General features: G+C 39.3%; 1 protein-coding gene across 5 annotated transcripts in view; it reads right to left on the reverse strand.

The window, feature by feature from the left end:
- NHSL1 (NHS like 1) overlaps positions 1 to 15,685 on the reverse strand; it is a 241,442-nt gene that overhangs the window by 27,078 nt on the left and 198,679 nt on the right. For all 5 annotated transcript variants that reach the window (XM_057738200.1, XM_057738198.1, XM_057738202.1 and 2 more), the window contains exon 3: positions 5,737 to 5,864. In XM_057738200.1, coding sequence (XP_057594183.1) covers positions 5,737 to 5,864 — 128 coding nt within the window. The remainder of the gene's footprint in view (positions 1 to 5,736; positions 5,865 to 15,685) is intronic.

Genomic DNA, 15,685 nt, shown 5'->3' on the forward strand with positions numbered 1-15,685 from the left:
ACTGATGGATGATGGGTTGAAAAAGATGTTCTTCCTATTTTTTCAACAACTCAAAACTCCCCTGAGAGAGCAGTTAGCAGGAAAGAGCTGTAGCTAAGGCTCAACTCTGCATACGCTCATCATTTGAGGGAAAACAGGGGCTGTGGCATCATAGATTTGGGTTTCAACCCTAGTTCACTTTAGGGGGTGAAAACTGTGTTCATTATCTTGATTGTGGTGATGGTCTCATGTATGTATACATATGTCAAAACTTATTAAGTTGTATACGTTAAAGATGTGTAATTTATTTTATGTAAATTAGCACTTATAATGCTCTTTTAAAAAAGCTATGTGATCTTATTTAAGCAAGTGGTGTAATCCCTCCAAGATGCATCTGTGGCATGGGCACAATCCAAGCCACCTTGCGTGGCTGCAGCAAGGGAAGACAGATATGAATAGAGCCCATTCCAGTGTAACGGGATGTGTGTAGAAGAGAAACTGGAACAAGTTATGAGAGACACCTTCACTGTCTGAACGCATAAGGCCTGGAAATGACAGACCCCAATCTTCCCACCCTTCCTGCAAAGGTACAGAGTAACAAGTGCCACAAACTGCAGAGCAGTGAACACGAGGAACCAGAGAAGACTCCCTTGTGCTTCCACTGTGTACTGCAATTACTCACCCAGAAAGACCCAGTAAGAGATGACTGTATCTAGAATCATCATAAATGTTTCCTAGACGGTAAGTTACCCTAGGCCAGGGGCCCTGTTTGTATACTGAGACCAAGCAGGACTTAAATGGTTTTTGAAAACAATAGCATGAATGAATGAATACCAGACAAGTCAAAATTAGACAAAAAAATGACAACAGCAGGCATAATGCGAAGGAATGGGTTATTTAGTAATCTTGCCCTTTTATTTCACCAATGTGGTACAATGGAAAGAAATGAAATATAAAGTGAGAAGTCTTGTGTTTGTGTCCTTGCTGATGCATTCTGGCTATGTGGTCTTGGGAAAGTAATTTCATATATTTCCAGATGGTTAAAATGATAGTAATAATTATTAAAATACTTATTTCATGGGAGTTCTTGTGAAAATGAGATATAATTTTGAAAAAGTCCTGAAAAAGTTCTAAAGTATTCTACTTTTATTATAAAGTTACCAGTATAACTACTGGTAGTTCTACACGCAGACAACCTATGAAGACAAAACAATTAAGAAATTTTTTAGTAATTGCTAAAACCTCTCAAATTCATTGCCTTAGGTAGGAAATTCTATGTGGGTAGAATAAAAGACTTAGAATGACTGAAAGAGTGGCCAATTTTCATAAAACCGGACAGTTTATAAGACATTAGTCATCATCGTTTGAACACATACTACGTGTCAAGCACCACGCTTAAGGATTTTATAAACATTAATTCACTTCAACCTCACAATCATCCTCAAGGTGGGTAAAGTAATCATGTAATTTATTATCAAAAACAGAACACCTTTGACAGTGAAAGGGGTGCTTTTAATAATTACACAGGACAGCAGCTATAAACCAGACTGTCCTGAGCAAAACCAGAACATGTGGTTTATGACTCTTCACAGTTGAGGAAACGGAAGCTCACAGAGGGAAGCCGTTTGCCAAGGCCACCAGCTTCAACAGGTGGGAAAGCTGCCCCAGCCCTGAGCTCCCAAGCATCACCTTATACAAGCCTCCTCCGTGTGCAGTCACAGAGTAAGGCTACTGTTCTTTTGTCGTCTTCAAAGCCCTCCTTTGATTTAATTATCTCTTATCAATGAAGACTAAAACAGAACCTGAGATGCCAGTCCAAAGAAAAACAGAAACTAGAAAATTCCATTTCTATCAATACCATTAAAGCCAACCATCTGTTGCCACAATCCCAGTCTAATTTATCTGTTTGGGGGGGGAATTTTATGCAAGAGATTGAGTAACTCATGACTGACATCCTCTCTGCTGAGACAATGGGGCCTCTATGAAAGTTTCCCTGATTCACTGAACATATTCATCAAACATAACCTCCAACAATGTCAGTTGCAGAAATGCCCTCTCAACTCACAGGAAGCGTTCTGTCAACTATAACTGAATTTCCTTCAAATACCTGAAAAACCTCTTTGGTAGTACCTGGTACACACTGAAAACTGAAAGTACAAAATAATGTCATGACTAAAGCAATGGCTTACTCTTTGATTTCACAGTTAAATACCTATTTTGTGAGATTTCTGAATCCCTTTGCAGACAGCATTTTTCATGCAGCATGTTTACTATTTAGATGATATACATGACATACATATCAACAGTGGGAAATATTTCAAGCAACTTCTCTTCTTGCTACACTACATCACTACCTTGAGAGATACATATGGATACCATTAGCAAAATATCTTTCCCCATACCATAAACACAAATCCTAATGGTTTGCATTAGGATAATTATTCTGGAATGATTAGCCAGAATAAAAGTCAGAACAGAGGTCCCCTAGGTTCTCTGTTCTAATTTATATGTCCTTAACTTTTGCCTTATTAACAACTCTCATTTTAGGAGAGTGCTTCTTTCCTAAGCACCTAATAGATGCTTAATTATTTGCTGAATGCACGTTAGATGCTTTCCATCCTAATTTTGCTGTCAGAGCATCTGTCCCCTGAGCATTTATTAACTTACCTGTCCCTTCTTCTATACAGTTCACTGCTCTCCTCACCTTAGCTCCACCTCCACTGCTTGGAAATGCCAAGTGAAGGGTTTCCCCAGTAGAATTTTCCCTCTAGGTTGACTTCTACGTACTCCATGTTTAAAATGATCCCAACTGTTAAAGTGACATTTAAGGACGTGATTGCAATTAGGGGTCTTGGTCTTAACGTGGAGACCATAAACTGCTGGCTTGGAGTCCCTCGTACAGTTAATGGATTCCCACCTGATCTCAAATGCCAACTGCATCATATACTAAATCCCTAAAGATTTAGGTCTATTCCTGGACTTTATATTCTGTTTTTAATATTCCATCCTACTGGTCTATATACTCAGGTGCCACACTGGAGTGATTCAGTATCTTGACTCTTTATGTTTTAATACCTGGTCAGGCCGGTTCTCCTTTCCCACTGCTCTTCTGTTTTACAGCTTTCCCAGGTAGGAACTTTGGACTCAGCTTCTCCAGTCCTCGCCCTCCTCCTCCCATCCCTTAAAATAACTCCAAACTAAAACAGAACAAAACTACTCAACTTCTTACAGTAAGTCCCCTACATATGAACCTTCAAGTTGCAAACTTTCAAAGATGAGAACTGTGTTCACATGTCCAATTACATAAGTCAGTTCACATGTCTGGCGTACACTGTCACATGCACGCATCCTCTACAAGTGCTTGCACTTTTGTATAGTTTCCTGTACAGTACTGTATAGAGTACAGTAGTACAGTATCTTCATTTCAAGCCCAGGACATCAGGAAGCAAGCAAAAAAGCAGTGGTGATGTAGCTGGTACTACTGTACTTTTCAAGGTACTGTACTGTAAGATTAAAAAAGCTTTCCTTATTTTTTGTGTTTGTTTTTTATGTATTGCATGAAAAGTATTGTAAACGTATTACATTACAGTACTATATAGCCGATTGTGTTAGCTGGGTACCTAGACTAACTTTGTTGGACTTACAAACAAACTGGACTTAACGAACGCGCTCTGGGAAAAACTCACTCATATGTAGGAGACTTACTGTAACGGTATTGTGTTAATTTTTAAAATTTATCTGGGCAGAACTACAGCTCTGATCTCAGAGAACAATTTTTCACTCACTACTTTTTAGATAAAGAAATTAATGCCTTGAAGTCCCAAGTGATACATTCAAGGAAACAGCAAGTGGCAGAGCTAAGATCTGAAATTTGTCTCCTAACTCCTAGAATAACACCATCTCTTAACTTTAGCTCTTAACCTCCCCCCTTCCTCACCATTCACAGCTACTCTTTGGATCTCTAGGTCCTTAGTACACCTTGCCTGTTGCAATAGCCTATTCTTCTTATACACCTCATCCTTTCCCCATTTCCTGACTGCCCAGAGGTCAAAAGAATTTCTCTTTCAAATGTTACCATATGACAAACACTTATTGTATCATGTAATATATAAAAAATTTTATTCTAGTGAGTTCTCCCTACCTGAGAGCTGTAAGTTTCTTAAGGCAAGAACAGATATCTTATTAGTCTTTGCATTTTGTAGTATAAGGTACAGGCTATATACATGAAGAAATATTTATTCACCGGCTGCTGCTTCTTTCTGGAATGTCCTCCTCTAAGCTTTCTGCATGGCTCACTCTTGCAATCCCGATTGCCTCTTTGCTCAGGAAGGCCTACCCCTTTGATTTAAAATTGCAACTTCTTGTTTTGTTTTATTTCACCCCAGAGCACATTCACTAACACAGCATCACTGCTTGTTTATTCTCGGTGTCTCACCATCAAATCAAAGCACCACCACGGATGAGGATTTCTTTTGTTTGCTTCACTGTTACATCGTCAGCACCTAGAACAGACCCTGGCACACAGCAAATGCTTAATAATTACTTGTTTTAAAAACGAATTATAGGGGACTTCCTTGGTGGCACAGTGGTTAAGAATCTGCCTGCCAATGCAGGGGACACAGGTTCAATCCCTGGTCCGGGAAGATCCCACACGCCATGGAGCAAGTAAGCCCGTGCACCACAGTAACTGAACCTGTGCCCTAGAGCCCAGGAGCCACAACTACTGAGCCTGCCTGCCACAACGACTGAAGCCCACGTGCCTAGAGCCCATGCGCTGCAACAAGAGAAGCCACCATAATGAGAAGCCCACACCGCAACAAAGAGTAGGCCCTGCTCGCCGCAACGAGAGAAAGCCCACACGCAGCAACGAAGACCCAATGCAACCAAAAAATAAATAAACGTATTAAAAAAAAAAGAATTATAATCCTGTGTTTAAAGTAGCGAGGTGATGGGTGTGCTCATCAACCCCTTTGCAGTGGTCCCCTCACAGAGCACATGTATTTCAAATCATCACACTTCAGATGCATACAATTTTATCTGTCAATTATATTTCAATAAAGCTGAAAATTTTAATCAAAACAAAAAAATCCTCATCATGTAATTCATCTTCTGATTTTAATTTTCCTTACACCAAAAGAAAAGTGAGTTTTTAAAATGATAGGCCAGATCAATTCTCAAATAGCTGCTTTTCCTACTATAATAAAAGACCTTCTTTGTATAGATCTTCCTCAACTTATGATAGGGTTTTGTCCGACAAACCCACTCTAAGTTGAAAACGAACCTCAAAATGTATATAATTCACTAATCTACTGAACGTTGCAGCTTAGCCCAGCCTACCTTAAACATGCCCAGAACACTTAACATTAGCCTACAGTTACAATACAAAGCCTATTTTATAATAAAGCATTTAATAGTTCACGTAATTTACTGAATACTGTACTGAAATCAATACACTGATTATGTCCCTTTAATGAATTCCTTGGATCCTGAACTTACCTTTTTTTGAACTAATTTTAGACTTAGAGAAAAGTTGCAAAGATAGTATTGAGAATTCCTTATGTACCCTTCACCCAGTTTCTCCTCATATTGACATATTACATAATCATGGTACACTTGCCAAAACTAAGAAATTAACGTGGGATACTACTATTAACTGAAAAACAGACTTTATTCTGATTTCACCAGTTTCTCCAACTTATGTCCTTTTTCTGTTCTGGGATCCAGTCCAGAATTCTGTGTTGAATTTAGAAGCCTTACCTTTGGATCTGTTTCTTCATCCTCGTCTTGATAATCATCGCAGAGTGGACTGGAGTTGGCTGCAAAGGTGGGTCCCTGGGAGTAGTACTGAGAACTCCGGTAGCCATCCCGCCGCAACTTATCACATTCTGCAGGGGTACAGGCCGAGGAGGGGAGAAAGGGCTTTAAGAACCAGGATTTGCTTACTCCTCTTTATTTACCTTTTCTAGTAATATTTCTCTACACATAACATAATTTCAAAATAATAACATTAATAATTAAAATGGTGATAAAAATAACTAAGAATTATTAGTTATTATTAGTTACAAGTAAAGCACCTACCACAATCTACATGCCATGTTAATACACTTCAAAGGGATTACCTTTACACCTCACAACAACCCTCTGAGTCAAATCCAGGATAATTAAATCACTTGCTGTGTAATGTTACGCAAGTAAGCAGTGGACTCAGAATTTGAACCCAAGGTCTTACTATAATTTTCTTTTTTCAGTTTTAATGAAGTAGAGTTCATTTACAATGTTGTATTAATTTCTGCTGTACAGCAAAGTGACTCAGTTATACATATATATATATGTTCTTTTTCATATTCTTTTCCATTAGGGTTTATCACAGGAGATTGAATATAGTTCCTTGTGCTATACCGTGGGACCTTGTTGTTTACCCACTCTATATATGATAGTTTGCATCTACTAATCTCAAACTCCCAACCCTTCCCTCACCCACTCCCCTCCTGCTGGCAACCACAAAACTGTTCTTTACGTCTGTGAATCTGTTTCTGTTTCGTAGATATGTTCATTTGTGTTGTACTTTAGGTTCCACATATAAGTGACATATGATGTTTGTCTTTTTCTAACTTACTTCACTTAGTATGATAATCTCTAGGTCCATCCATGTTGCTGCAAATGGCATTACATCATTGTTTTTTCTGGCTGAATAATATTTCATTGTATGTATGTACCACATCTTTCTTATCCATTCATCTGTTGATGGACATTTAGGTTGCTTCCATGTCTTGGTCACTGTAAACAGTGCTGTTATGAATACAGGAGTGCATGTATCTTTTTGAATTAGAGTTTTGTCTGGGTATTTGCCCAGGAGTGAGATTGCTGGATCATACTGCAACTCTAATTTTAGTTTTTTGAGGAACCTCCATACTATTTTCCATACTTACTATAATTTTTGACCTGTAACAACTGGTTATGTACTTGCACCTAAAAAAACACAAGCAATTCTCATGCTAGCCTTGTTTTCTAGACTGATCAGCTGGAAGTGACAAGAGAAATCATGGATTATAATGCTCTCATTTTGTTATTACTTTTCAATTTAACTTTGATGCTAAACAACCTATAATCACTGTGCAGGATTTAGTTAGGATAAGCTGGCTGGCAGTCTGAGCTGTCTTCCAGTCCAGGGAGGAACGCCTTGCACCACTGAGTGGAAGGTAAGCAGCAGCCCTGGATCACAGGGGGACTGGGGCCACTGGCTGCTCAGACTAAGGATCCTCTTCAAGGAGGAAGCACTGCACCGATAACTCCCATCGATGGTGAGCACAGCAAGAAGAGTTCTAATGGCTTTTTAAAGCCCCAGGAGCTCTCCCATTACCCAGACACCTCAGAGGAGCATTTGCCTTGCAAAAGAATTCCCCACAGGGCTCCTTTAAATATCCAGCTTGGTAAAGGAAGGAGACAAGTGTTTGGTTTTGGACAGGTCTCCTCTTTGCACAGCTTTACAAAACCACGTGCCTAATGGCACAGAACTAAAGTAGGGCATCTTCAGAGTTCCCTTCTAATACTAGGATCTCAGCTTCTTCTTCAAAGAGGAGCCAAAGGGGAGCCGAATAGTCGCTTTAGTGGAGGGATAAAAATTCTGCAACTGGAAACTAAAAATCTGCACCCTGCTGTGCTGCCTGCCTCACAGTGGGAGTGGAGAACCAAACCAAAAGTATAAATCAGATTCTTTAAAAATCTCATGGAAGTAGTCCCAAGGCTCTTTTAGGATGCCAAATTAACTAAAAAATGTACAGGTGATCATAAGAGAGCTAAAAACTACTACGTCAGTTACTGTGGGCTGAACAATGTATAGGCTGGGCTGGCAACCACTGTTAATATTGAGTAAAATAGAAAATTTAAAAAAAAATTCTGAAACTTTCAGAACACATTTTTTAAAATGAGGATCTACGAATACTAATCTAACCCTTTTCAGTGAGAAATACTTTCACATTTTCTCCAATATTTCACAATCTCTCTACAAAACTAAACAGTACAATCAGACTCTATGCTCTCATTCTACAGAGATGTTACATGAAGCAAGACTAGTTTTCGAAGGGTATTCTGTGCAGAGTTCTGGGATTCTGTAAATTTTTTTTTTTTAATTTTAAAGCTAAGATGAAAAATAATACTCAACTCCGTAGTTCTACATGTCATTAACTTGTATTGCTAAATTAACTTTTCTGCAGTCCTATAAAACTTAAGTCTCCTAAAGACTCAGGGTGAACCTTGTAAAACAAACCAATAAAACCTATTACCACTGGCAGCTACTTATCACGTAATTCAGTGCTTTCAAAATAGTTGCCAAACAAAACAAAACACAAAGTGAAGGCCAAGGCCCTTTTAAACTAAGTCCTTTTCTTGTTCAAAATAATCCTTTTCTCCCTCATTCACTGACCTTATAAGAACAAATCTCAAATTATAGAAGTTTATAATATTAAAAAATCTGTATCACGTATCAGGTACCACGTAAGAATGTGTTTGAAAAAGATTCCTCTGCAAGGGACTGCTAGGCTAGATAATCTCTAAAGGTGATATTAGTTTTGATATTCTTGGCAATAATACAAAAAATACCCAAAATGCTATCATCAAAAAGACAACAAATAACAAGTGTTGGCAAGGATGTGGAGAAAAAGGAACCCCTGTGCACTGCTGGTGGGAATGTAAATTGGTGCAACCAATTTACGGGAAACAGTATGGAGGGTCCTCAAAAAATTAAAAACAGAACTATCATACAATTCAGCAATTTCACTTCTGGGTATTTACCTGAAGAAAACAAAAACACTAATGCAAGAAGATATGCGGTACTCCAGTGTTCACGTTCACACACACACACACACAGGAATATTACTCAGCCATAAAAAAAGGACAAAACCTTGGCATTTGCAACAGCATGGATGGACCTAGAGGGTATTATGCTAAGTGAAGTAAGTCAGATAGAGAAAGACAAATATGGCATGATTTCATTTATATGTGGAATCTAAAAAACAAAACAAACCAGAAACAGACTTACAGATACAGAGAGCAAGTGGGTGGCTGCCAGAGGGGAGCGGGTGTGAGGTTGGGCAAAATAGGTGAGCGGGATTGAGAAGTACAAACTTCCAGTTATAAAATAAGTCACAGGGATGTAACATACAGTATAAGGAATGTAGTCAACAATACTGTCATAATTTTGTATGGTGACAGATGTTCCTAGACATATCATTTTGTAATGTATTTAAATATCGAATCAGTATGTTGTACATATGAATCTCTACTGTACATCAGTTATACTACAATTAAAATGTTTTAATTAAAAAGAAATTTAAAATAGCCTAACAACTTGATACCTGTTGAATCTTAAAAGACCAAAATATTGAAAAATTATGATCCATATGTTAAAAGCATGAAAGGCTGGCAATTATTAGTATTTCCAGTGTGTCACCTTTTAAGCCTAGTTTAAAAGACAATGCCTTTTTTTCCCACGATGAAGTTTATGTTACAAAAACGTTTAAATAGTAGTATAACAAGCAGTAGCCTATCAAATGAACGTGATGCTGCTAAGATAAAATGAGGCCATATAAATTTATGGCTGATGACCAGTTTTTTTTGTTACCCTTATGAGATTTCTGCAATCTAATAAACCCATCAAAGTCCATTGTTATTTATCTTATTCCAACTCTACGGGAAATCTAGGAAAATTTCTTCTTGTCAAGTTGCAATGGCTCTCAGTTTCTAAAACCACGGCTTTGTTCATTAAAAACTGAATGTACTGTCTGTGGAGTGAGATATAAGTGAGTACTAGTCATCATGAATAAACAAAGACTTTTCAAACACTAAACTGACGGTAGGAGCAAGGCAAAGCATAATTTAAAGCCAGGTTATGCCAGCAACCACAGGCGGGAAACACGATACTAAATGTAATAGAAGCTCTACCTTGAACACATATGCCTCCTGCAACAGAAATTTAGAGTAAAACCGTGCTATTGTTCTCACAGTACCACTCAGATAAAGGTGTCACTGTTTGTTGTGCCCTCTGGTTTCCCAGCCACAAATTTCCTCCTCCTTCCTTTTATGTCAAGCTATTTTCTTTAACACAAGAACAATGGACAAATATCTCAGTAGACCAAAGTTTTAAATACAGAAGTAAAAAATACTGTCATCGGATTAGATGGTTACCTAACCACCTTGTGAATTTAAAACTGTTTTGTCCTCCAAACCTTCACATATTAACCTATTCTTTAGACTTTCCGTTTTAATATTTTAGATATGAAGAAAGAGTCTGCTGTAAGAAGACTTAGAGCTATCTTCAAAATCATTTTCTCTACTGGAAATCCTGATGAATTTCCACTCTCTCTGTTTTGCTCCTAAATGTACTGACTTAGGGACAATGAGCTGGAATATACAGCAGGCACAAACAGTTCCAAAATCCCAGTGGCTTAATACAACAAGAAGGTTCTTTGCTGCATGTTCTCCTGGTCCAGGTGGAGCTAGCGGGGGGTCTGCTCACCACAGTCAGGGACCAGGCCGTGGGAAGGTCCTCCTCAGCCTTTGCTCAGACCATCACATGGCATTCCTAGGAGAATCTGCGTTGCACACTGGCTCTGGGAACTTCTGCCAGAAGTAACCAGAGTTTACTTCAGCCTTCTTCAGAAACAACAAGCCACAGGGCCATAGCTAACTTCAGAGGGGACAAGGAAGGACAACCTTACCTCATAAGCAAGGGGGAAAATGAGACCATCCCAAACCAGCTCTAATGACTCCTCCCAACAGAGGGACGACACCGAATCTCTGGCTTCCCAGATTTCTGTCACCCATTTTCCCAATGCTTACTAAATGTCTATTTCCAATCCTTTTTTTAAGCTCTTTAGTTTAATATAATTGCTTTACACTCTTGTACCAGTTTTTGAGGTACACCAAAGTCAATCTGCTGTATTTATACACATATTCCCATATTCCCTCCCTCCTACGACTCCCCCCCACCCTCCCAGTCCCAGCCCTCTAAGGCATCACCCATCATCAAGTTGATCTCCCTTTGCTGTACAGCAACTTCCCACTAGCTATCTGTTTTACAGTTGGTAGTGTAAATATGTCTATGCTACTCTCTCACTTCGTCCCAGTTTCCCCTTCGCCCCCCGCCCCCCCAACCTCGTGTCCTCCAGTCCATTCTCTGCATCTGCGTCCTTATTCCTGTCTTGTCAAAAAAAAAAATGGTACTGATAAATCCAATCCTTGAATGAGGTTGAGAGGCTTTCAATGTGGAATCTGCAATGAAAAGCTCCTCTTCCGTGTTTCAGTAACAGGATGTTAACCTTTGGGAGGGGCTCTATGGAAAAGTCGCTGAGTGTCTGAGAAACCAGACAAACCAGGCACTGCTCACTGCCTGTGAGACCCGGGGGGACAGCATCTTAACCTCCTGGAAACTGAGATTCCACCTCTAGTGCTGGCACATTACTTCTGGGAAGCTGTCATGAGAATTAGTCAACAAATATTTCCGTGTACTTTGTTCTTTAAGGTGAGAGGCTACAACAGGGTGTGTCAGGACTTTGCACAGAACCCTCCCACCTGGAGGCTGCTCAAAAAAAACGGTCACTGCTGTCAGCATTTACCACATAAACCATAACTACCTCAAACTCTTCCACTTTTATAAACCAGTAAGCAATTCCATGACAAGATCTGCTTGGCTACCCAGTTTTTTTTAAGATTCTACAGTTTGACCAAGCTGTTGGCTACATCTTTACTAATACATCATAAGGTTGTACTTCTTTTCCTAAGTGAGAATGACACTCACAGGGGGATTCTCTTACTATCAATGGCTTGAACATTTATTTCTAACTCCTCTCAATCCAAAAAAGAGCATAAATATTCGAAATGATCTAACTGCGAAATTTATAAACCTAATCAGTTTCATGTAACACCAAGCCTTATACATATGGGCATTTTTACACTGGAAGAGTATCAGCCAGGTGCTTGGTAAATGTATTTGATATACTGTAACTACTAAAGCAAGGAGAGAAAAGGATCAAGGTTCTTTGATCTGTAAGTATGTGTGCTGGGTTGAACTGTGTCCCCAGAAAAGATATGTTGAAGTCCTAACCCCCGGTATCTATGAATGTGACCTTATTTGGAAACAGTCCTCTCAGATGAAAGCATGTTAAAATGAGATCACTAGGGTAGGCCCTAATCCAATATGACTGATGTCTTCATGAGAAGAGAAAACAGACACTGGGACCATTTAAAGGCACACTGACACAGGGAAGACAGCCATTTCAAGACAGAGGCAGAGATTAGAGTTATGCTGTCATAACACAAAGAGCACGTGGGATCACCAGAAGCTAGAGGAGGGCAAGGAGGGATTCTCTCCTAGAGGTTGAAGGGAGCATGGCCTAGCCAACACCTTGATCTTGGACTTCTAGGCTCCAGAACTGTAAGACAAAAAATTTCTATTGTTTTAAGTCACCCAGTTTTGGGGCAGCCCTAGGAAATTAACACAGTGTGGAATCAGGAGATGCTAAGATGTGAAAGGCATTCATAAGGATCTTTGAAGAAACAGGGCAGGGATGCCTTTAGCAGGAATCTTAGAGCATCATGGAAAAGAAACTGTGACAGGAATTGGGCATCTGGAGATGCCCGTTTGGCTACTGAAGAGCTGTGCAACTCTGGGCAAGAAACATCTGTCAGCTTCAGGACCAATGCCTAAGGTTCCAAGAAAAGTTACCCTTTGTAGTAGGAAAAGGTGAGATGTAAAAACAACTCTCAGCAGACAAACAGTAACTACTGCGTATTAATAATATTAACTTTGATTGAGGGCTCCCTACAAAGAAGCCATTGTTCTAAGCACTTTACATGCAGTAAATCATTTACTCTCCACAATGACCCTAAGTGATGGGGATAAGAATTATCCACATTTTACGAAGGCAAACCTTGAGACACAAAAAGAAACTTGCTCCAATTGGTGGAGCCAACATTAGAATCCAGGTGCTCTGGCCCCAAAGCTGATGCTCTTTCCTGAGAGTATCAACTTGCTTATGATGAGAAACTACCCTCCACCATATCTCTCTGTACCACACTTAATTATGTATGAAATAACATTAGCCTTTATCTAGCAAACCAATACATTCACTTTTGGGTTTTAGTTTCCTTAAACTCTTTCCAAGAAAGAAAAGATGTTAGACTAGTTCTATTACAGTTTTTTCCCCTATACTTACATTTCCATAACAACAACACGAATATGAGTACAAAATGAAATAAGTAAATATTCATCTTAAAGAACATTGATATTTAAGGTCTATTAAAATTAAGATTAGAGATGGACTCAACTTCTCCTCAAAGAAAAAGCTGGTCCGTAGGTGAAAACACTATATATCTCATTTGGGTAATGAAAATATTAGCAGACTCAGCATTTTAAGATGAAAAAGCAAATCCTTTGATCCCTTCTGGAAATTATTTTTATAAATCCTTCAATTTATATTAATTAGACATATTAAATATATAGTGTATGTTACCATCACCAGTTCCCAAACCCACTTACGGACGATGGCATCCAGGGTTTACCAGCTGGCAGTGGCAGTCGCCACGCTTAGAGGGAACCTAAGTCCCTGTGCTGCTTCAAGACAGCTTAATCAACATCCTACGAGGTTTACTTCAAATCCCGTTTTCCACAAAGCCTTCCCTAGTCACTACAATGTTCCATGCCAGCCTGAATTCTTCAATATTAGAAACCATACTGCATACTTCCTTAGATCCTCCGCTGTGCCTCACACATTATAAAGGTTCAACTGGTGTTTTTAACAAAAGAATAGCAAAGAAAAGGAGTAAGGAGTTATAGTAGCAATTACTGCCATAAAGGCAGGATCGTAGTTGGAAGAAGTCATTAGCCCCTAAGACAATTCTCTTTCCTTGGTTCCTCGTGTATACTCCAGAGCAAAGCATCCTCATCCCACATTTATCTGTTAAGTCATAAATACTTATTAAGCATCTACTACCTGCCAAGTGCTGTTATAGGCACAGGAGAGTCCACAGTGAACAGAACAAACAAAAATTCCTGTCTTCATAGAGCTTAGGACACAGACAACAAACAGTAAAAAGAATCAACTACATAATGTGTAAGATGGTCCTAAGTGCTAAGAGAAAAATAAAGCAGGGAAGGGCCTAGGGAGTGCTGGTGAAGCAGGGCTCCCTAAGTGGTGACATCTCAGTGAAGAAAGTGGGTTCCATCACCCTGAGAAAGAGCTGGAGGGAAGAGGGATCTGGGCTGAGAGAAAAGGGATCTGGGCTATGTGAGGAGTCAGGACAATAGGAGATGGTTAGACAGGTAAAGGGGGAGCAGGTTACATAGGGCCTTGGAGGTTCCTGTAAAGACTCTGGCTCTCACCTGAGGCTGCAGGGTAGCCTCTGGAGACTGCCAACAGAGAAGTGCCATGATCTCACCTGCATTTACCACTTTCTTCCTGCCTACCCCCTCCCCCAGATATTAGGACTAGGACTCAGCTTAACAGTACTCAAATAATACATGAATTCCAACTAAATCACAATAGTCTGAACGTTACTTGTATGAGGAAAAAGCAGATCATCTAGTAATGCTAGTAAATGCACACAGGCATTTTTACCACTGATTTGTATAATTTGTCCTAATTAATTTTTTCATATTTATACTTCCATGAGAGAAAACGCATGAGTGAAAAATTTCATGAATTTATTATAAAGATTTTGAAATATACTTTGAGACAACAAAGTTTTTAACTTACATAAATGGTTACTAATTCTGACTTGCTTAAATGAAAGAAGGAAAAGGAGATGAAGACACAGAAATTGAATGCAAAGTGGGAACAAAAAGGGATTCGCCGTTTACTCCCTAAGGATGTGATGTGGTAAGACGAGTGGATGCTAAAAGGAAAAAAGTGAGGTTTGCTGAATGTTAGCTTGTCTGAGTAAGAAGAGAAAAGAATGATAAAGGAAGTATTTAAAATGAGCACTGCTATCCTTAAAAAACTAGAAATAGAGTCACCATATGATCCAGCAATCCCACTCCTGGGCATATATCCAGAAAAAACTCTAATTCAAAAAGATACAGACAATGTTCATAGCAGCACTATTTACAATAGCCAAGATACAGAAGCAATCTAAATGTCCATCAACAGATGAATGGTTAAAGAGATGTGGTATATACACAAAATGGAATATTACTCAGCCATAAAAGAAAAAATGAAGTAATGCCATTTGCAGCAACATGGATGGACCTAGGGATTATCATACTAAGTGAAGTCAAATAGAGAAAGACAAATATTAAGGACTTCCCTGGTGGTTAAGAATCTGCCTGCCAATGCAGGGACACAGGTTCGAGCCCTGGTCCAGGAAGATCCCACATGCCGAGGAGCAACTAAGCCCCTGTGCCACAACTACTGAGCCTGTGCTCTAGAGCCTGTGAGCCACAACTACTGAAGCCCGTATGCTTAGAGCCCGTGCTCCACAACAAGAGAAGCCACCGCAATAAGAAGCCCACACACCACAACCAAAAGTAGCCTGTGCTCACCACAACTTGAGAAACCCTGCACGCAGCAATGAAGACCCAACACAGCCAATAAACAAATACATTAAAAAAAAAGACAAATATCATATATCACCTATATATGGAATCTTAAATGATACAAATGAACCTATTTACAAAACAGAAATAGGCTCACAGACACAGAAGACAAACTTA

This window comes from Hippopotamus amphibius, chromosome 6 (assembly GCF_030028045.1).
Source record: "Hippopotamus amphibius kiboko isolate mHipAmp2 chromosome 6, mHipAmp2.hap2, whole genome shotgun sequence".
Taxonomy (NCBI): Eukaryota; Metazoa; Chordata; class Mammalia; order Artiodactyla; family Hippopotamidae; genus Hippopotamus; species Hippopotamus amphibius.